The sequence below is a fragment of the Agrilus planipennis genome, unplaced genomic scaffold (genome assembly GCF_000699045.2).
Source record: "Agrilus planipennis isolate EAB-ADULT unplaced genomic scaffold, Apla_2.0 scaffold288, whole genome shotgun sequence".
NCBI classification, from domain to species: Eukaryota; Metazoa; Arthropoda; class Insecta; order Coleoptera; family Buprestidae; genus Agrilus; species Agrilus planipennis.
The window spans coordinates 244375-266895 of NW_020439019.1; the positions used below are offsets into that span (position 1 = coordinate 244375).

The 22521-nt window shown below is 36.0% G+C and overlaps 2 protein-coding genes across 2 annotated transcripts; both read left to right on the forward strand.

The window, feature by feature from the left end:
- Positions 1-4831: 4831 nt before the first annotated feature.
- LOC108741305 (pre-mRNA-splicing factor SPF27) lies at positions 4832-6105 on the forward strand. The gene is made up of 2 exons (XM_018476072.2): positions 4832-5356; positions 5413-6105. The coding sequence occupies exons 1-2, from the start codon at positions 5282-5284 to the stop codon at positions 5974-5976; spliced, it is 639 nt and encodes a 212-aa protein (XP_018331574.1). The 5' UTR covers positions 4832-5281; the 3' UTR covers positions 5977-6105.
- Positions 6106-6905: 800 nt separating this feature from the next.
- LOC108741304 (proteasome subunit beta type-7) lies at positions 6906-8259 on the forward strand. The gene is made up of 4 exons (XM_018476071.2): positions 6906-7015; positions 7159-7221; positions 7411-7590; positions 7649-8259. The coding sequence occupies exons 2-4, from the start codon at positions 7160-7162 to the stop codon at positions 8229-8231; spliced, it is 825 nt and encodes a 274-aa protein (XP_018331573.1). The 5' UTR covers positions 6906-7015; position 7159; the 3' UTR covers positions 8232-8259.
- The last annotated feature ends 14262 nt before the right edge of the window (positions 8260-22521 follow it).

Sequence of the window (22521 nt, forward strand, 5' to 3'; positions counted from 1 at the left end):
CAAGACTCGACTTGAAATAGACACACTAAAAGCGATATTACTTACTAAAGTTAATTATGAAGAAAATTGTACAGAATTTTATACAATGCTTCAAAGTAAAAAAGAACTAAGTACTGAAAAAGATCCATAGTTCAGAAAAATATAAAAAGTTCTGTACTTAGTAATTCTGATTAAAAAAATGTGATTCATTTAAAAAAAATACTGATTTTTATTATATCCTTAAATAGTATTTGTTATGTATAATTTTTATTAAAAAATGATTAAAAAAATCATACTTAAGTTATTTAATTTGAATACCCCCCCGTCCCCCGTCCCGGATTTGAAATAAAAAAATATGGTCACCTTATCTTGCTTCACCTAAGGAACTCTTCTGGCTGTTTTCATGTGCCTTGCTGTTCCTGTATTGATGTGATGACCACGAGCGTGATTGTGTGCGACCGGGCATACGTGTGTATGAGCGGCTTATCGATTCGCCGACTAGCCGCGGGCGCTTTTCTTCATGTGCGTCGTATCTGTAAACGTGTGTGTCGTACCTGCGTTCTGGGAAAGCAATTAAACCATTCAAAGAAAACGAGACTTCTCTGGACGGCTAGAGAATGTTCCCGAAAGGAGGTAAGGGAGTATAAAAAGGAAGAGACGATCGCCGAAATGGAGTAGAAATAAATTGACCGTTCCAGAAGTGATGAGTAGAAATAAATTGACCGTTGCAGAAGTGAATCAAGAAATAAATAGAACACTGAATAGTAACAGTAGTGTAAATAAATAGAATAATTACCTAAAGTAGTGTAAATAAATAGAATAATTACCTAAATTAGTAATCATTTAATAGTGTTTTTAAGTCCTTTAGTAATAATTAGTGTAAATAAACAGTTTTTGCCGTTGTGAGTCTTAAAAGTTAATTTGTTAAACCCACGAACATTACAATATGTTAAGTTGGTCCTACCAAACTTTTGATCTGATAGGCGAAGACGTGCGGAAAACAGACGAAAAGTTCTTTCATTGTTTGACTAGATGCTTGTTGTGATAAGCTACTGGTTTAAATACACCCGACTCTGTGCCTTTGCAGATCTATTGCTCTAAGTCTTTCAAATTGGCTATTCTAACATATCTACAATATATAATCTATAACATTCTATCGTATCGATGAGTTTCCACTTCTTACAACGTACGTCTCACTAATAATGCTTTCTGTGTCAAGTCTTGATTGTCTGGTTCGATTACCCCTACCAATCCGCCGATGTCATCGTCTATTCTGACTTTTACAATACTCTCGGAGTGACTCAGTAGATCTTCCTCTACAATCATCTTGTACGCAGCAAGCTTCGATTTAGGATTTGACATTAGTATCTCTTTTCAAGCGATGCTTATTACAGAAATGCTAATATTTAAGTCGATTCCATGTTGTTGCAAAAGGTCCAATCTAATGGTGACATTAAATACTATGTCTACTACCAAAACAGAACTGTGTAAGGTCGCATTTCCAATTTTAATTTTAACGTTGCAGTCTTCATGGATTTGTGAATTAGTCTTCTGTCCAAAGATTGAATTCGCCATTCATATACCATATTAGGGTGAACGATGGTACTTGATATCCCTGCATCGGTAATCATTCTAATATTGTGCTGATTTGTAGAGCCCTGTATAAATAACGAATAAGTGCTGCCCAGTCTTGATATGATGACTTCTTCAGGGCTTGGTGAGGGTGAGCCAACTTGCGACCTATAAAGTTGACTGATCTTAGATTTTCGATTGGCTATTTTGTTTGAGGGGCACTCTCGACTTATGTGTCCTATTTTTTCTGCAATTCCAGCACTTCAGACGACGACTGTAGTTCTTGCAGTCTCGTGCAAAATGATCAGTTCTTCCACATTCCCAACATTTTGGATTCCATTCTCCCGTGTTTCTGGCAGTGGCTTTCTTTACATCTATTACACTTTCCCTGATCAGCAACATGACACCTTCTTTTGTAATTCTCTGATCGTCGAATTCGTTCATGACCTTTGAAGTCTGATATAGGTGCCTCATTTCTAGGCGGTTGTCAATATGTGGAAATCATATTGTTGGAATTCGGGCATTCCTTAGAGTTTATTCAGCGCCACTCCTTGTAAAAAAGTTATTAGTGCTGTTGCTTTATCTGAATCAGCCCAGGAAATTACCTCTGCCGCTGCTTCAATCTGCTTCAGATAAACAGACGACGAGATCTTAGAAGTTTTCTGGGACTTTACTCCTACTACCGAATGATTCGATGATTTGCCGATATATCTCGACTACTTCACAGACTTACAGAAGTTGGAGTTTCATTCCATTGGACACCCGAATACCAAAAAGCGTTTGAACATGTGAAGATTACACTCTCTGGAGCCCCAATCTTGATGTACCCGCAGTTCAGCGTGCCTTTCATCGTTAATACCGTTACATTTAAACGTGGAATATTTAAAATTTATTATATTTGTATGATATAATGTAGTGGTATTTATTGATACAATTTTTTTAATACACAGTTATTTGAGGACGTCACAAAAGCCCTAACCCCCCTACCCCTATTGTCCGACATGGTCACAATTCGGTGACTACCTCCCCATATAGGTGGACATCCTTTATAGTTTCGCTTTTGATTCTTCTTCCTAGTAGCAGTGGTAACTTTCGTTTACTGATTCAAATACTTCCAACTTTATGCCCTTGCAGATCCTTTGCTCGACGTCTTTCAAATTGGTTATTCAAGTATTGACGATGTTTGAATTGAATTTGAATGAATGAATGAATATAAAGAATTAAGTTGATTCTATGTTTTTCAAGAACTGTATAAGAACGCATTTCCGATCCTATTTTCTATGTTGTATTCTCCTCGAATTAATGAACTTTTTCCGGTGGCATTGGTCAAGATCACTTTTCTTGCCAAAGATTGAACTCCCATTCTGATACCCATTTTGATACCTCATCAGGTCGAACGATAGTGAGTTAACTCCGGTCTTATAATGATGACTTCTTTGAGGACTTAGTGAGGATGAACCTATTTGTGCTCCATAAAATTGTCTGGCCATAGTTTTCCTGCTGCCGACTGCTTCATTTGAGGGGCGCTCTAGATTCTTTCACAATTCCAGTATTTCAAACGACCAATGTAGTTTTGCAGTATCTGCCAACAGCAATGAGTAGTATTTACAGTAATCCATGTGAATGGCACCGCGTGTATCCTATTGACCTTATTGACCGATCGACCCATCTTGGCCTTCTGTGGTGCACGTTCTCTTGGACACATTTACTGCTTTCACTGTTCTTTAGTCTCCCCGCGGCACCCATCGAACGAATATGTTTTTCATGTCAAAATATTCATTTAACATGTAATGCACCTGCTCAGTCGAGAAGCCAACGACATCAACCAATTTACACAGTTTTATTCTGTATATATGTATATATATTTTATCGACGATTTCTGACTAACGACCTGAACGCGTCACTTGCGCAGGTGCGGTCACAGCAGAGTTAAGTATATCACTCCTTAACCCCTTCTTCAAATCGTACTTATTAAGTCCTTTCTTTCTTTCAGTGATAGATTTTTTTACACGAAAAGATAATGCTTGATGAGTATACGAAATGCAAAAACAGAAGTCTGTTGGATTGACAGATGGAGCAGTATTGCATTAAATGTTGCTATGCAGGAAACTCAAAAAGTCACCGACTTACCAAACCGCCATTTTTCTAGAACTGAATGCGCGTCATTTGTGCTTGAAAATTGAGTTATCATAATAACTCATTACTAATAAAGAATATAAAAATTAACTCCGCTTATCATAATAGCTCAGTTTTCAAGCACAAAAGACACGCATTAAATCGGTGTCAATTAAATTATCATATCTTAAGTACTTTTTTAAATAAATTGACATTTAATTTCCACACAATTTCCTTGTTTTTTACAAAACTAATGAACATACAATTATGATACATATTTTGAACCCGTCAACGACGCACAAGTTATGAGTAAAGTTTAAATCAGTGGATTGTTTATATCGGGTGCCAGATTCTCACGACTGCGCACGCGTATTGGTAATATCAATAAAAAATTAAGTACTGTATGTATACTTCATTTACTTTCTGTAGCGATGTGCCCCTTCCAATGTCTTGAATTCGCGCTGGCAAAATTGTAGGTAGGGAGAAAAAAGTTCATTATACTCTCGACTCTTGTTCATTAAACATACTTTTTCATACAGTACCTGCCAAAAGTTTTGTTCAATCATGAATAGTAGTGCGAGTCGAAAACATGCCTTAAAACCTTTAATACATCTTCAAATATAAACAAACATCTCGTTGATATTTTCAGTAGTAAATGGTACCAATAACAGCACATTTGAACAGCTGCCTGCGACGGGCTGATGAGATCCAAAAAGATCGAAATCGCGATCCCCGTCTGGCAGTTTCGACAGAATACAGACCACTTCGAATTATTTTATTCGATTATGGTAACGTGCCTACCACGTTGAGGTGAGCTACGCCGGGATTCGTTTCAGCAAGTAGATATCCATATATATATAAATAGACCTTGTTGGAGCATACGTAATCCTAAAATGTAGCATCGTACTACAGATGGCGTTTACTGTGCCATTTATAGTATTTTCCAATGCAACTGTAGTGGATAAAATGGTCAATTTTTTCGTGCAGTAGTGTACGGATTATACGCTTCTCGCCGGTTAAGAGTTTGGCCGAGAGTTGTCTCCTCCTCTTCTGGCCTAGTGCTGTTCTTTTTTAGTCTGCGCCGGTCAAACTGAAGGTCACATCGCTACAGAAAGTAAACGAAGTATAATTGTTACTGATGAGTAATATAAATTACGCTACATACATATTTAGAACCTGCAAATGACGCACAATTTATTCGTAAAGTTTAAATCAGAGGATTATTCATATCGCGTGCTAGCTTCACACGACTGACCTCCCATCTCCGACGTGGTTTATTGTTCGTAAGAATATGGTAAGAATTCACTTTGACTGCTCCCCTTTTCGATCTAGACAGTGCATGGTCCATAGATAATGCATGGTCATTAGCATCGACGTTTACTCATGGAAATGCCTTAGCGGTCAGAATTGTGGTTCAACAAAAGAAAGGGATGGAACGAAGTTTCGGACAATATCCATCTCTCTCACTCAATGATATATACTGTCTAAAGTTGTCTATGGTCGTATACAGTCGTCTATTTATATATGTATATGTCTAATGGAGGATGGAAATCAAATATTAACCTTTAATTCAAAACTCTAGTTCACACTGTACGTTTTTATGTAAAGCTGAAAGATGGCTGGTGAGATTATTGTAGATGCACTGCCGTACATAGATCAAGGCTACGATGAACTAGGCGTCAGAGAAGCGGTTTGTAAAACAATATCTTTTGTTGAAATAGACTGAAAAGGTTCTAATTTCTCTAGGCAACTGCCATGGTTGATGAAGAATGTAGAAGGTATAGACCAACGAAAAATTATCTAGAGAACTTGCCTCCCCTTAATGTAACTGCTTTTGAAACTCCAATAATGAGGACTGAGTTTGAAAGACTTCAAAATAGGTCACCTCTAGAGGCAATGTCCATGAAACGTTATGAATTGCCTCCACCTCCAAGTGGCAAATTAAATGAACTTGGTGCATGGGCAGAGTGTGTTGATAATTCACAAGCTCAACTTGAACATCAGTCAGTGAGAATACTTAATTTACAATTAATGCTACAATATTGCTGCCCCATCTGGCAGAGATATTTACAAACGTTAGTAGAATGTGAAAACAGTGCAACTAAAAAATTAACTGAACTTCGACAAGGCATTCAGGAAATAAATTGGCAGCGAAAATCGTTACAAACAAAAGGAGGTGAACAGCTCACAATGCTTGAAACTAAATGGGTACAATTGGTCTCTCAAAACTATGAAATTGAACAAACTTGTACAGCTGCAGAAGAATATATACAAACTTTACAACATCATATACAACAACAAAATAATTGACAAATTTATAAAAGCCTCAATTTAATTGTATGTTTTGTTTTTACAAATATTTGGGAAGTAGAATGTTTGTGTGTAAAATGACTTTAAAGTAGCAGCGACTTGAATGATTAAATATCTTTATTATCTAGACTTTTGATTAGTCCATCTGCATGTACACTTTATTGATAGCCCTATAGTAAACATTTTATAAAAGAAAACATCTTGATTCAATTTTAAAAGTGGATCACAATTTTAATGTAGGTGGCTTTATACAAATATACAACTTATAAAATCGACTCTAAGTACTTAGTTATTTGAAAATTCTTAATAGTAGCAAGAAAATTTTGGTGAATATTTTTTGAGGAAAAATGAGAAAAATTCTTTGGATGTCTTCTAATCATAGACATAGACAACTACGCTTTCTCTATATATACTCCGTATCACGTAAACTGGCACAGCTCTTGTTTACGCGTAGCTGGAATTACAATATTTTGAAATTATTCAAATTCAATTAACATATATTAATGGACGTGCCTAAGCCGTAAGTCGTTGTAATAATTTCTTGGCTCGAAAAGTGAGGGAGATGGCATACGGTTTCGGACTAGTGCTATCTCTTTCATGACACGCTCACGCACTCCGAAACTTCGTTCCTTCTCTTTCTTTTGTTGTACCACAATTCTGACCGCTAAGGCATGTCCATTAGTAAACGTCGATGGTACAACAAAAGAAAGAGATGAAACGAAGTTTCAGACAATATCCATCTCTCTCACGATAGTGTGTAAGCGTGTCATGAAAGAGATAGTACAAGTCCGACATCATACGCCATCTCCCTCACTTTTCGAGCCAAGAAATTATTACGACATACGGCTAAGGCACGTCCATTATTATATGTCTATGGCTAAGGCACGTCCATTAATATATGTCTATGCTCATATGGTTGGTGTCTATGGGCAGAGAAGCTATGGGTTAGTGCAGGTTATTGCCAGTTAGTACTATTATCTATGGTTAGTACGCCGTAGCAATCAGTGTAAGTCAGCATATTTAGCTCATTCAATATCAGGTATGATTATTTTTTATAAATAAGTATCCAAAAACCTTAATTAAACATTATTGAAGAAAATGGTTCCTTAAACATTATTAAATAAAGTTGTTATTTTTGTTAATTTTATTTTTGTATTAATGGTGTAACATCTTTTTGTGCAGGATGGCTGCAGTTTTAATAGCCGATTACCCAGAGCCCGGATTTTCATTTGAAAATTGTAAAAGGTAATCTTTTTTTCAAAATGTATACTATTTGTTTTAACGGGCAATAATTCGATTTATTTTTCGTTTTAAAGTCAATACAAATACATTCTTTGAGGTTAACTTTATTATATTAAGCATGAATAAGCAACTTTTAAAATTAGTAGTATGATGATCAACGGTAAGTAGTCAAGTGAATACTCTTTTTTTTAGAAATGCAAGTTTCGTTGCAAATGGTTTTGTTCCACCAAAAGCTACTAAGACAGGTACTACAATTGTTGGTATAACTTACAAAGATGGTGTAATTTTGGGAGCTGATACACGTGCTACAGAGGATACCACTGTTTCTGATAAAAATTGTCAGAAAATTCATTATTTAGCATCGAATATTTAGTATGTTTGATACAATTATTTTATGAATTTAACTTAACGATAAATTTTAAAATTGTAGTTGCTGTGGTGCAGGTACAGCTGCTGATACTGAAATGACCACCCAAATGATTTCATCTCAACTTGAATTGCATAGATTAAATACAAATCGTGTTGTACGAGTTGCAACAGCAAATCAAATGTTAAAACAGTATTTATTTCGTTATCAGGGTTACATTGGTGCAGCTCTTGTTTTAGGAGGGGTAGATAGTACTGGACCTAATTTGTACTGCATTTATCCTCATGGTTCATCTGATAAAGTGCCATATACAACTATGGGATCAGGTTCTCTTGCTGCAATGGCTGTTTTTGAATCATATTGGAGACCCAACATGAATGAAGATGAGGGAAAGAAGCTCGTCAGAGATGCCATTGCGGCAGGTATTTTTAATGATCTTGGTTCTGGCTCTAATGTGGATCTTTGCATTATCAAGAAAGGCACAGCAGAGTACTTAAGAACTTATGACGAAGCAAACAAAAAAGGAGTGCGTCAGGCATCATATCGTTATCCTAAGGGAACTACACCTATTCTTACTACAAAAACTTCAAATATTGATGTGCATGATGTATCAATTACCTATGTAGAGCCTATGGATATGAGTTAGAAATAATACACGAGAAGTTTTAATTACAGCATTTTATCATTATTGAGCAATCTCAAAATTGTACACATTTATTAACAGGGAAAGTCATATGTCATATGGAGTTTTACAAAACTGATAGACTTTTTGCCCTATTATGTTTCAGTGTGATTCAGAAACAAAATTTAATTGTATAAAAATTAATTAAATGGGTGTAAATATATGTAGAACGCAAAAACTTTTCCTAGAATAGAAGTTCATCTATGCTTTTTAAATGAACCAAGAAAACTTTCCATGAGGTGAAATGTTAATGAAATGAAACTTCAATGGATGTTTTATAGTGTCACAATTACATTGTAACTATTTATTTCACGTATTTTTTTTTAATCAATTTTATTAAAAATAATATAAAAAATTGTCATAAGACATGATTAAATTGGAAAAAATTGTCAGCGTCATCATAATTTAGTTTAAGGTGCACATGAATATCATCATTGCCAGCATTATCATATTTTTTTTGTTACAAAATGCTTTTGCTATTTATCATTAGTCATGTCTGTCCTGGATTTCTCTAGAAGACTAATTCAATACAGTTAAGGTGACATGACAATAATATCTTTCAGGGAATTTTTCAAAATTATTCATTCATAGCTAAGTATATCCGTGAAATTACTTGGGGTGAAATAGGGTACTTGTGTACCCAATAGGAAGTTTTATTTGTGGTCGCTTATGAAATTGGACTTGTTTTACATTCTTTTTTTTGTTAGAAGATATACGATAATCTTCTGTGGACATGTGCCCTTTAGTAGATTAAAAAAATTAATAGAGTTCGAAAATTGTCCACAAGCTAACCGTTAATTTTGGGGCTTGACGGTGAAACAGTGGTCTGGTTAGAAAACTTCACTATTTTTATTACTGACCGTCCCAAAACGAGCGAGATTTGATAAAGAGCGAAGGGGTGAATAATAAGTCGGAAAAGGAGCAAAATGCTGTTCAGTTGAATGAGCTGCGACAATGCTGACCCGCATAAAAATTTTTTTTAGTAAATACAAAACTTTCAACCCAAAAAGGTAAACCCATTCACGGTTTGGCCGCCCCGGGAAATCGGCCGGTCACCCGGGACAGTCCTGCGTCTTATAAAGAGGGATACCAACATATATTTAAATATATGTTATGTAGAGAGAGCTCTCAGAGTCACATGTGTATTTCTTTAGGTCCTAATTATTAAACATAGTATTGTAGTTTGTTTAGTAAAAATTGTGCTTTGTGGTGTTAATGCGTCGCGGCCATTTGTTTTTATACTGTACTGTAAGTGTTGCCCAGCAATATCCACAAAGAAGCCTGATCCTAGAGCTGATATGATCACAAGAAACGATAACACAAGGAAAAGGATGTTTGATTATGAAGACAAAGATTAGCCCATACAGTCTCCCAAAAGTCGAAATGAGTCAGGTTTATTTAACACAATGGTTGATTCTATAATAAGCAATATGGATTCGAGATTTATGTAGTTAGATGAACATTGTGAAAATTTTGGTTTTCTCTATCTGAGAAAATTAAAAAATATACCAAAATAACAAACATTAAAAAACTGTCAAGATTTATACACAGTCCTACGAGTGCGTGCGTTCTATATCTACAAATCCTACGTACGCCCTCTTTTTTTTTCTATTCTTTTGTCTATTGTTACCCGCAAAGCTAGAATGACCTCCAGTGTTCCTCTATTTTTTCTAAACCCAAATTGATCTTCCCCTAATAGTTCTTTCGCCCTTTTTTCCATCTTTCTCTGTACAATTCTAGTTAAAATTTTTGACGCATGGGAAGTTAAGGTGATTGTTCTAAATGTCTCGCACCTATCCGTGTCCCTCTTTTTACGTAATACTACTACGTTCCGTTTGTAATCTTTTGGGACTTTCCCGGTCTCGTAAATGTGACTAACTAGTTTAAACATACGATCTCTAACCTCTTGTCCTGCATGTATTATAATTTCCCCCGGTATCCCATCTACCCCTGGCGCCTTATTAGTCTTTAAATTTTTTAATGCTACATCGAACTCTTCTCTCATTATGGGATAACCTATTACTGCGTCTCCTACAACTATTAAGTTTTCCTGTCCTTTCACTAAATTTAACACGTCTTCTATATCTTTTTAAACCGCTTCAACGTCTTCATCACTGTAAGATGATGTAGGCATGTAGACCTGTACTAATACTGTTTTTACCAGCTTCGAGTTTAATTTAACCATAACTATCCTATCGCTTTTTTGTAAATAACTTTCTACACTCTGCCCTAATTTCCTACGCTTTACCCCCTGAATCACCTTTCATAGATCCTGTATATATTATTCTAAAGTCTCCACTCTAGAAGTCTCCAGCTTCGGGTCAACGGACTTCACTAATGCCTACTATATCTTTACCCCAGAGGACGCCATCATTTAATTTCAGTTATTGACTTTTTACTCGGGATCATAATGTGATTGTTTCCCGTTGCCTTCCGCATCGCAGTATTGTGCATAAGAGTGCCATACCGATCCTCGTGATCTCTGCCACCCTGAGTACTGAAAGAGTTGCTGCCTTCTTTTAGGGAACCGTCTTAGTCTGGTTTCTCTTTAAGAACCCCCCATTATAGTAGAACCTAAGGTCTGGCTCCCTAAATAGTCGAAACTCGCAGGCCGATCCATCCACTCTCGTTTGTACAAGAGTTTCATCAAGGTTCAAGTCCCGTCGGATCGGCAACGGAGAATTTGTACTAGACTAAATTAGATATCGAAGGGAAGGGTACATGATCTTAAGACTTTATAAGAACCTTGAAATATACAAGAAAAGAGGCGGTGACCTTTTAATTTTCGTCCTTTCTAGTTTTTATATTTACTCACATAAGTCTTATTTGGTCTCCACATTTTCAGTATCTAATTAATTTACTTGAAGGTACTCAACACAGATTTTTGCAATTAATATTATATAAAATGTTTAACCTAATTGATAGATATTTTAGTCCAATTGTCAAAGAACGAAATATCTGTTCACCCAAATCTCGACGATATATCACTTTTATATAAAACTATAAACAATAGATTTTCTGTTATTGATCTAGCTAATAGGATTGAAATTTATACCTCCAATAGAGAGTTGAGAAAATGGAACTGATTTGTTAGTACACCGAAACACTCATATCCCAACCACAGATCTATTCTAAACAGATCCTGTAGCTTGGTCAATCGTTCTTTTACATAGATCTCTTTTTATCATGTAACATTTTCCAATTTAAGAAAGTACTTAAAAATTAATCTTTAAACCTATCACCATTGATTAGTTTAATAGTCAGAATTTTACCTAGTTTTAAGATTAATCGAAAATTAATGGTTGCCGCGCATAAAGAAGCTTAAAGGAAGTGATAGGGTACTACTATAAAATAAGAAAGCTAATTAAATGTTTGGTGGTCTGAAAGTCCGCCGTTTAAAAAAGAAAACGTATTTGAATGTACAGGCGAGAACCAATCCGGTCCTGGTAGGATTACCCAGGGAGAATTACATTAAAACGCCGCATTCAGCGGCATCCATCCATGTTGCATTTCATCAATTTGCAACTCTGGTTTTCTTACAAATGTGTTTGTCCGTTAAATAAGAATGAAATTACAACAAAAAGGAAAATTTTTTCTCGAATAGTAACTTTTTCATATTCTGTGAAAAACGAAGGAGTTGACAAACAAACATACATACAAGGAGGAGTTCTTTTTTGTTCATGACCTTCAGGATTCTAAGAAGCCAATATACAATACTTGCAAATAAATTCGCCAGGGAAATACGATTTCAAACTGTAGCTAATGTGATAAAGGTCACTATCACAAAAACCGATTAGCTAAAGAAACGGTAAGAAGTTTTCATAATTATATTAACGCAGTACCTAGGTATACAAACCACTATAGAAACCACAAGAAAAGTAATCCTAATCGTGTCTATATGGATCATGACCTGACTATTACGTATCTATATAAAAAATTCTATATTCCATGGTGCAGAGAACAAGGTATTTCACCGGCTAAAGAAAAAGTCTATCGAAGGACTTTCTGTAATCAAAACAACACTGAGTTTAATAAGTTGTCAAAGAACGGCACGTGTGATAAATGTGATCAGTACAAAACCTCACTTCATCATCATCATAAGGTCGTCAGTCCTAAGACTGGTTGGACACGTACCTCCACTCTTTCCTATCCTGAGCTAAACTTCGCATTTCCCTAAAACTAGAACAGCCCACATCCTTAACTATTTGCGAACAGTAATCTAATCTAGGTCTACCTCTACCCCTCCTAACTCCTGTTTCTGCCTCTAATATGTCTCTGACTAGACCTTCATGCCTGAGAAGGTGTCCTACCAACCTATCTCGCCTATTTTTTATTGACTTCCATAGAATCCTCTGTTCTCCTATTCTTTCCAATACCTGTTCATTTCTAACCTTTTCTACCCACGATATCCTCATCATCCGCCTGTAACACCACATTTCGAACGCTTCTAACCTTTTCTTTTCCGCCGCGCCTACTGTTTATGTTTAGCATCCGTACAACGCCGTGCTCCAAACACACCTTTCACAACCTTTTTCGAATTTCTAAATTAACCGTTCGCGAGCATAGAAGTGACTTCTTTTTATTAAAGGCGACACGACCCTGCTCTATCCCCTGCTTTATATCCCTACTACTCCTTCCATCCTGACTTCTTAGGTATCTAAAATCAGCCACTTCTTCTAATTTTTCGTCTCCTATCTTTATATTCGCTCTTTCCTTACTTTTTCTTCCCTTGCATACCAGTATTTTAGTTTTACTTTTATTTATTTTCATACAGTACTGATCTGTCAGTACCGCTTCCATTTTATTTAAAGCTATCTCCTTGCTAGATGCTAATACTGCTATATCATCTGCAAATCTAAGCATACTAATCTTTTGTTCTTGCACATCTATCCCTACAGGTGTACTGTCTTTAATGATGTTGATGGCGTCTTCGTTGTACAGATTAAAAAGTAGCGGTGACAGTGTGCATCCCTGTCTGAGTCCCTTCCTAATATTTACTTCTCTACGTTGCATCGCTTGTTCCCTAGTTCTATAAATGCCTGTTGCTCTTTATTCAAACTAATTCCCTCCCACCCGACTCCTGTCCATTACCTCAGATCTCCCCGATGATTTCATCGACCACCTTTCCCTACCCAACTCCATCAGATAACCACAAAACCATCCCAACTAAATACAAACACACACACAAGTACCACTCACAAAAAATCACAAATCAGATCAGACTAGCCACAAAACTTAAACAGAGGAGACTAAAAAAGGAAACAAAAAACTTATTATTTCTTTCGACAAGCTCTTCCAATGCTGGATTTGACCGTGAGAAGGGCGTTGTACCTCAAAAAAGCTTGCATGTACAATCTTGAGACCTTGAGAGTGTCTGCATAACTAACAAGAAACACAAAGATACGCGAAAAAAAATCAAGGTCACTGAACATTGATTTCTTGTCCAGGGGCATATACAGTTACCATCCGATAAGGATTTTACAGCTATCGAGAAATATAAAAGTTTCTGAAATAGGTATACTCGACAGATCAATGACATAATGCTGTAAAAAAAAACCAAATTAAAAAATCCTTTCGAATGTAGAATGAAGATTCGGGCAATAGGGCCATGACCTAAGGGAACTATTCTGTCTGGAATAACTGGAGAGAAAAGAGGCACATTTTTTTTACCAAAATTACCTAGTTTTTTGTTACCTGGTGATATTTGTTCATTTTGTTTGCATATTTTGATACATTTATTCATAAATATACTACTACAAAAGCAGTTTTGTGTGAGCATAATAATTACGATTTCAGGATTTACTCAAACTATAAAAGTTGCAATGTCTCAAAACGAAGAACAAGTGACTTACTCTTTTCCCCCAAGACCTTCATCAGGATCAATGATTCTATTTCGACAAATCATTTTAGATTTCTAGTAGGTTTTTGAGACCGGAAATAAAGAAATAAATTCGCAAATAACAAAACATTATTTAGTCAATAACTGTTCTATTTGAAGTTAGTTTTGAAATGTGTGTATTCACAAAGTTTTCCTCACAGAACAATTTTAATGTTAAAATTTTGACCAAAATTTTATTTCGTGAATAGTTTCGACAAAACACAGATAAACTCTACCTGTTGCCTAGAAGCAGCGTTCTATGAAATACCACAAACGGCATGGTGAACGCCATAAGTGGTAAAATGCTACATTTACAATTACTGGAATTCGATTATTCAGCAGTTTCGACAGAATACTTCTTTATTCGATTTGGTTATGTGTCTATCACGTAAGGTGAGCTACGCCGTGGATTCAGTTCAGCAAGAAATTATCCATCAACCTAAATGGACCTTGTTGAACATATTGAATTTCAGTTAAAATAGTATTGTACCACAGATGAGATGGTACTGCCGTGTGACTTTGCCTTTGGTATTGTGACAAATAGGTACGATNATCCCCGTCTGGCAGTTTCGACAGAATACAGACCACTTCGAATTATTTTATTCGATTATGGTAACGTGCCTACCACGTTGAGGTGAGCTACGCCGTGGATTCAGTTCAGCAAGAAATTATCCATCAACCTAAATGGACCTTGTTGAACATATTGAATTTCAGTTAAAATAGTATTGTACCACAGATGAGATGGTACTGCCGTGTGACTTTGCCTTTGGTATTGTGACAAATAGGTACGATATTGTGACTCTGCCCTTAATACCCACTGTACGTTTGAAATATTTGACAAAAAAGATTGGAGTAAACACTTCGTGAGACTCTTGTCTTTTGTGTCATTGGACAACCAAGTTTACCGTCGTTGTCATTGATATTATTGGAGATTAGCCCTCAGCATATTTTAATGATGATCCTAAAGAACGTATAATAGCAATAATAGATAAATAACACTGTTCTAAAGAGAAAGTAACACAAACGTTATTTTCCTAGCTTTAATCAACACATTAATTTCATTCTAATTAGGAATTTTGGTTGTTCAGGCAGGATTATTTTTATTTCCAGATAGTCACGTGTCACCTCGACGAGGACGTCCACGAGAAACAAATACAAAATTTATTATTACGTTTGTTCGGATTGTTTTTTATTGCTATCAGTAGTCTAGATAAAAAAACAAAAATTCATTAATTTTTGTTCATGATGTAATTCTAAGGAACTACTTCATTAGCAATTCTCAAAAAGCAGTCACTATCAGATAAGTGATAACATAATTATAAAGGCACACACTGAAACTGATATACGTACACGAGCCTCTTAAAAAATATAGACAATTGAATTTCTATTGAGCGACATTTTTTTGTGGACAATGAATTCTTGCGTATAATTGTTTAATTTGTATGCTAAACCTGTATTTATGTATTTGCCACAATGTATCTCTATAAACTATAACATTTTTTTTATGGAAACAGTTCCTGTTTATTAAAAAAAAATGACAGTAGTAATGGAGACTAACCTGCACCTCTCCAATTTTTTTGAAATTGATTATGTACAAGTTTTAAGCAACCCCTCCTACTTCCCTGTCACCCTTGATCCAATCTTTTATGAATTTGCCATCTCGCAAATATTTCATTTAAGATTAGGTTAACGGGGAAAGGCGTAGAAGAGGGTGTTAAAAGTTTTGGACATTTTTTATACAACTCCCTCATAATCGAATGCAAGATGATGTCGAAGGTGTGAGAGAGATAGGGTTGTCACAACATACCAAAATTTCAAAAAAATCGAAGAGGCGTAGGTACGCTCCACTATTACCAAAATGGCCATCATAGCCTTATCGCACAAAAATAACAAAATCGGGAGAATTTCAGCTGGCGCAGATTACATCGTTACTACCAAGGAATGAATTTTAATATCAATGCTTTAGAAAAATTCTCATACACCATACGTTAAGAGTCTTGTAGTGGCTCACCTAGATCTCGTCAAATGACAAAGAAGACTAGATTCTCCAAATCTCAAATTTTGGAATCTTTCTAGAACAAGTCCAGTCCCTTTAAATAGCTACTACTATGGAGATGGATGAATCACTTCGAGTTCTAGTTAGGAGGCGACAGAAAGCAAAATAAGAAAAGCGAAGAAACGGTAATATGGGCGATATTGTAGTGAATGAGTAAGGAATTGTAATTGTATTACTGCAAACCAAAATGTCTATTCCAGTACGATGGAACAAGACTTCGATTATGTTCCGTACGATCCTCCAATCTAGGTTGTCCAGTCCATAACCAAGCTTCGGAATCACCTGCTTCTGTAAGTTATTCTCCAGAAGATGACCGCGGAGTTCCATTACTGCGTCCAAAGGTCTCTATAAGTTGATTTATCAGAGCATCTTCCTTCTCGGCCAGGGGCAATCGTCTAGGTCTTTGACGAATAGGCTGCGCATTACCGGTATTGATCTTGTTTTACGATATTGGTCCTTCCCCTACCATTCTTGTCAGTCTCAAATACGTCGGCATTCTGACAAGGTAGATGTTGCACTTTGCATTTCTGCTCACTGGTTAGATTTCTCTCGGGTTACAGCCTCCTGTCTATTGTTGATGAAATAGAATTCTTCGCCATTCAGTCTCAGAACGCGTCTTCTTAAATTTATCTCAAAATCGTATTTTTGTAAAACGTCCATCCCAAGAATTGCGTCGTCTTCAATATCTGCCATAAGTACTCGATGGTCAAAGACAGTCTTACCGATTTCAAGTGACACGTTAGCTTCGCCATGAACAACCACTTTTTCTCCGGTAGCCGTACGCAGAACCCACTTAGTTGACACGACCTGGTTAGAACCATCGACTACGCTGGATTTTACTATGCTCCTAGTGGCCCTACCTAGTGTCGAAAAGAAACACGCATCTTCGTCCATTTATTTTTCCACCTAGGAGTAGACTGTCATTCTAGTGCTTCAAGGATAAATTCGGGGTCCTTTTGTCCATGGGTCAACGTTTGCCCGTTACATCGACCCTATCTACTTTTCCTGCTGTTAACGTCGAGTACTTGGGGAAGGAGTACTTTTCCTAAACTACCCCCTCGTGTGACCTAGTTCGCCGCAATTCCAACATCTTAGCTTTCAAATTTCTTTATCGAACTTGGAGATGATTCGGCAGACGGTTTCTTCTAAAGATTCTGACGAATCCGTTTCTTCACACAGTAGCCGAACCCTTCCCTGTTTGCTATAGGCCCGTTTAACAGTTTCGTACTCCAATGCACGAGACAATGCATCAGCTAGCGTCTTAGGTCGGTCAAGGGTATTATTCGTTGTTGGGTGTCACTGTCCCGAAGTCCATCAGTAAATGCCTCCACTGCCAACCTTTCCATCAATTCTTCTGGAGAATTAGGATAGGCCAGTCGGGACAGTCTCGCAATATCGGTCTCGAATTCTTGTAGGGATTCCGTTGGTTTCTGTTGACGGGTTATCAGTTGGATGTGATACACCGTTGTTAAATGAGCCTCGCCGTAGCGCAACTCCAACCGTTTTACCAACTGTTCATAATCCGTCTCCAGGGGAAAGGGTGTTCAAAATGTCACATGCATCTCCACGAAACGCAACGGTCAACACAGTGGCTTTTTCTTCAGGCGCCCAGTTATTCGCCTTAGCAGCCGCCTCTAATTGCTTGTGGTATGTGGTCCATGAGGACTTTCCGTCAAACGTTGGTGGTTTTACTCGTGTTCTTGACTCTATACCGCTTCCTTGGCTGATTTGGCTGGCTTCGTTGAGTGTACTAGATGCGCCAACATCCCCTTCGATTGGTTTTGTCTTTCCATTAAAGATCAATTCTTCTAGCACTTTTATCTTCTCTTCTGTTTCTTGAATATTCTTATTAAATTTTCCTTCCCATTTATTCTCCAAACTTCTACTGTTTTCTTCCAATTCACGTTTCAAACTTTTACTATTTTCTTCCAATTTATTCCTTTATTTACACTAATGTTAATAAATCTCTATTCACTGCACTATTATTTCACTTCTATCACTGTCAATTTATTTTTCGACTCACTTCTACAACGGTCAATTTATTTCTACTTTCTCGGCGATCGTCTCTTCCTTTAAATACTCTTTTGTTTCCTTTCTGGAACCCTCTAGAAACATCCGGATCGTTTAGTTTTCCTTTGAACTGTTTAACTGCTTTCCCAGAACGCAGGTACAACACACACATTTACAAATACGGCGCACATGAAGAAAAGCGCCCGCGGCTAGTCGACGAATCGATAAGCCGTTCAGGCACACGTATGCCCGAACGCACACAAACACGCTCGTGCTCGCTACAGAATTAATAAAAAAATAGACAGATAACTCAGTTGGTTAGTGCGAAAAATGTTTTATTTCTCTATTTTTCATATCAACTGAATACGGCAATACATCTGTAATACATAGGATATAATACTGGATTGAACGATTTACTTATTCAAGAACAAGTAAAAAAGTGCTTAAAATAATTTTGTTATTTGCTTGGCAATTAGCAATTCTTTTATCAGTTGATTTTTACAATTCATTTTTTTTTCTTCGTATAATCTTTTTAGTATTAAACCAAGAAACCCAACGTTTTAAATTGAATTTCATTACGTAATTACAGTTTTATTCATTTCAGGGGATTACTACCATAACATTTAATGTTTAGTTTGAACTTTTTGTTTTAGTTCAAGTAAAAAATGTTGGATTTAAGAATTTCTTTCGCCAAGAAAAAAATTCATCCAAAAAAATATAGTTTTTATAAGAATANGTACAACTCATTTCAAGCGGTTAGATATATGTTCCTTCCCTTTACCTGAATGAACCCTAACAAAATTCTAAATTCAACCATATTTTATCACATTCAAATTATTTCTGTTTTGCTTACGCCTAGTGTTTTTTCTATTCGCGTAGGTTTCCTCAAGGTCACAACTCTAACCATTTGAAACGAGATGTTAATAAAGAAAATACTTACTTAAATATTTATGGAGACGCAAATAATTGGATATTTCAATTTACCATTTTTTCTAACAGTGAAACGTTATACATTACCTATAGCATTTACACAGAACGTTTTGGTAATATACGTGTTTCCCAAATAAGCGTTGAGCTCGCAGGAGGTGACGGTTCATTATAAAATAAAATGTCTGAAAGTTTAGTTTCAAAGAAAAAATTATTTGAAAATTCAAGCAAGAGCCATTCCAGCTTTAGTAAGTCACGCAGAGATACAACGTAATGCCATATTCAATCAAGAGTATCAGTGATTGGTCAGTGTATCACTGTAGAGCAGTTATTATCACTGTTACTGACGTCACCTCTTCTCTCAAAGCCAGTGGCTGGTTGGTTATTATTTGGTATCGAAAATTACCGATATAAGGAGTCATTTAGAAAGGGAACACACAAGTTGCCGCCCCCCGATATCAACTCGAACATCTAAACATAGAAGATGGTCAGGGATTATCCGCGTTTATCAAAAAACTGATTCGACATAATTTGATTTTTGTTAACGGGCTATTTCGTTATTCATTTGATTGCTCATAGGCTATTAAAATTAATAAAATGAAGATATTTTTGAAGTCTAAATATGGCAATACGATCTTTTTCTCTAAAACTATCTCGTATGAAGGTCTAGTCAGAGACATATTAGAGACAGAAAGGATGTTAGGAGGGGCAGAGGTAGACCTAGATTAGATTACTGTTCGCAAATAGTTTAGAATATGAGTTGCTCTAGCTTTAGGGAAATGCGAACATTAGCGCAGGATAGGAAAGAGTGGAGGTGCGTGTCCAACCAGTCTTAGGACTGACGACCTTATGATGATGATGATGAAGTAAAGCTGGCTAAGTGGTCCGACCGATACAGTATATTTTTAAATTTATTTATTTTTACCAATTTTTTTTATTGATTTGTTTAGGATCATAAGATTACGGTAAGGTAGACAACATTAACGAAGTGTACATCTAGTTATATTACCCCACGTTACTAAATCAAGGCTTCGGACTGTAACGTGTTATGGTTTTCATGCAATTGTTGCTACACTCACCATGTGATTACTTATTGCATTTAGTTGACGCAATCCAAAGCTCAGCACTTATTTCAAAAACACCCTGTATAGAAAACGTTACAATTAAATCTTAAAGTAGAATAAAGCGACTTACCTGGTAAAATAAGAAAATAAAAATTAAAACAATATATTTATTTAAAGAAGTGAACTACAAATGGAATTATGATACTAATAACTTACAAATAACTGCTTATACGTTTTTTTGAGTTGCCAAACTTTTTAAAACTCGGTGGCCAGTCAAGAATGTAAGTGCCCCTAACGGTATCAATAAAGCACTTGTTTGGAACATGTTCAATTCTAACCAAAATAAAACAAACAAACACAATATAGATCCAAAACTGATATGAAAAGGTATAGATGCAAGAGAAAAGTTTTTGAAATTTATTCCAATACTATACCACATGACAAATAATAATAGAAGGGGTGCCAAAGCAAGTCCTGTAAAAAGCATGGAAACGCTTGTTGGAGGTCGTTTTTCGGCAGGTCGGAATAAGTGCTTTATTTCAGGTTTGGGACCCCTTACGTTTATTTTAACCGGTTTTGACGAAGCTAATTTAACATCAATGTTACCAAACTGCCATTTAATTTTATTACTCATACTGAAATCACCTACAATCAATTCCATATTGTAAAGAGAAGACACTGAAAGCTCAGATGCCAAATGCACATCGATTTTGTAAACTTTGTTATTCGTATGCTCAGCAATAAACATTATTTCCTGATTATTAGAGAACAAACGAAGAAACGCTTGGTGAACAAATTTTGTTAATTCAAATCGCATAACTAAATGTTGACTGGCATCACATTGAAGAGCTGACGGTAGCTTGCCGGGATATTCCAACTTTGTTAAACGAGGAGCTGAAGTTCCATCGGAATCGCTCACTCCTACTTCTAACCACTGAACAGAAACTGGCCCCAAAATGTGAACTGTTAAAGATGCCGTTTGCAATCCTGCAGTTAAACCTATCCTGTATGTTCCAGGTTCTAATTTTAAGGAAAGAGAAAATATTGTAGGATCTGAAGTAGAAGTGAACTGTTGTTTTGACAAGACAACAACATCGTCATTTACTCTTGTCGCTGATTGGGCCACAACAGATGTTATAGCTGGATGCACGGGCTTCCCAAAAAGATTGGAAACTCGTATTTTTAAATCGTTTTTATCGATTGTTATCTGATTAGAACCTACGTGTGTAATACATACAGGGGATACGTTACTATCAGCTAAAGCTTTAGCACCTTCTACTAGGGCCAAAATCCCCTTTGGATTTTGAATAAATTTACGAGATATTAAATATGTAGCGAATTTGTCTGCTTGGGCTTGACTAAATGCTTTCGAGGTAGAAAAACGAAGCAAACCAGTGATGAGAGATGAAGTAGTCATAAGACCTCCTTCCCATTGTAGCATTTTTCCGTCAACTTCATCTGCTTGCACTATCACGTCTTCTACGAATTGCGAGGCAAATGTGCCATCGTTTTTCAAAATCGCCGCAGCGTGAAAAACATGTCCATAACTTTGCAAACTGTCATCGCTTTTTAGTAAACCTTGGAGTTTTTGGGCTATCTTGGATCCATTCGGTATAGGTTGTTTCAACAAATTCAAAGATTCCAACGCATAACGAACATCTGCAATCGATGACTTTTCATCTTCCAATATTGTTTTTATTTTCTGCAACAACATAATTTTGAACACTTTTGCTATATCAGAATAAAAAAGGTAATACAAACATAAACAAATTAAACGATTGAAAGAGGGGAAAAAACGAAAATCTTTAGTCAGTTATTTTTCAATACAATTTTAAATTTAATTATGTACGAATGTATATACAGAGGCGTGTAGTTTTGTTTTAAGCAAAAAGAATGGGCACTAGCAGAAACTTAAAATTTATTAGAAAACTATTGGAGATATATATTTTAATTGACGTCAATCAATTGTGTGTTATTTTTTCTTCAAAATCATTATTTATCGTAAATAATGTTGTGAACAATTTTAGCTACTATATCTACCAATATTAATATTGGTAGGTACGACAAATGAGAAAACAAAAAATGAGCATAACCTTATTTAGCTATCATTTGTGATAAATAATGATATATTCGCACTTATCTCAGCACCCGAACTAATTTTTTTGTTTAAAACGTTTGCATTATGAACATATTTACAACGCGTAAATGATGCACAATTTATTCATAAACTTTAAATAAGTAAATTATTACTAACGGGTGTCGGGTGCCATCTTAGCACACCTTGTCTTAAGAGCTCTATCGATTACTTTAAAAAAATAA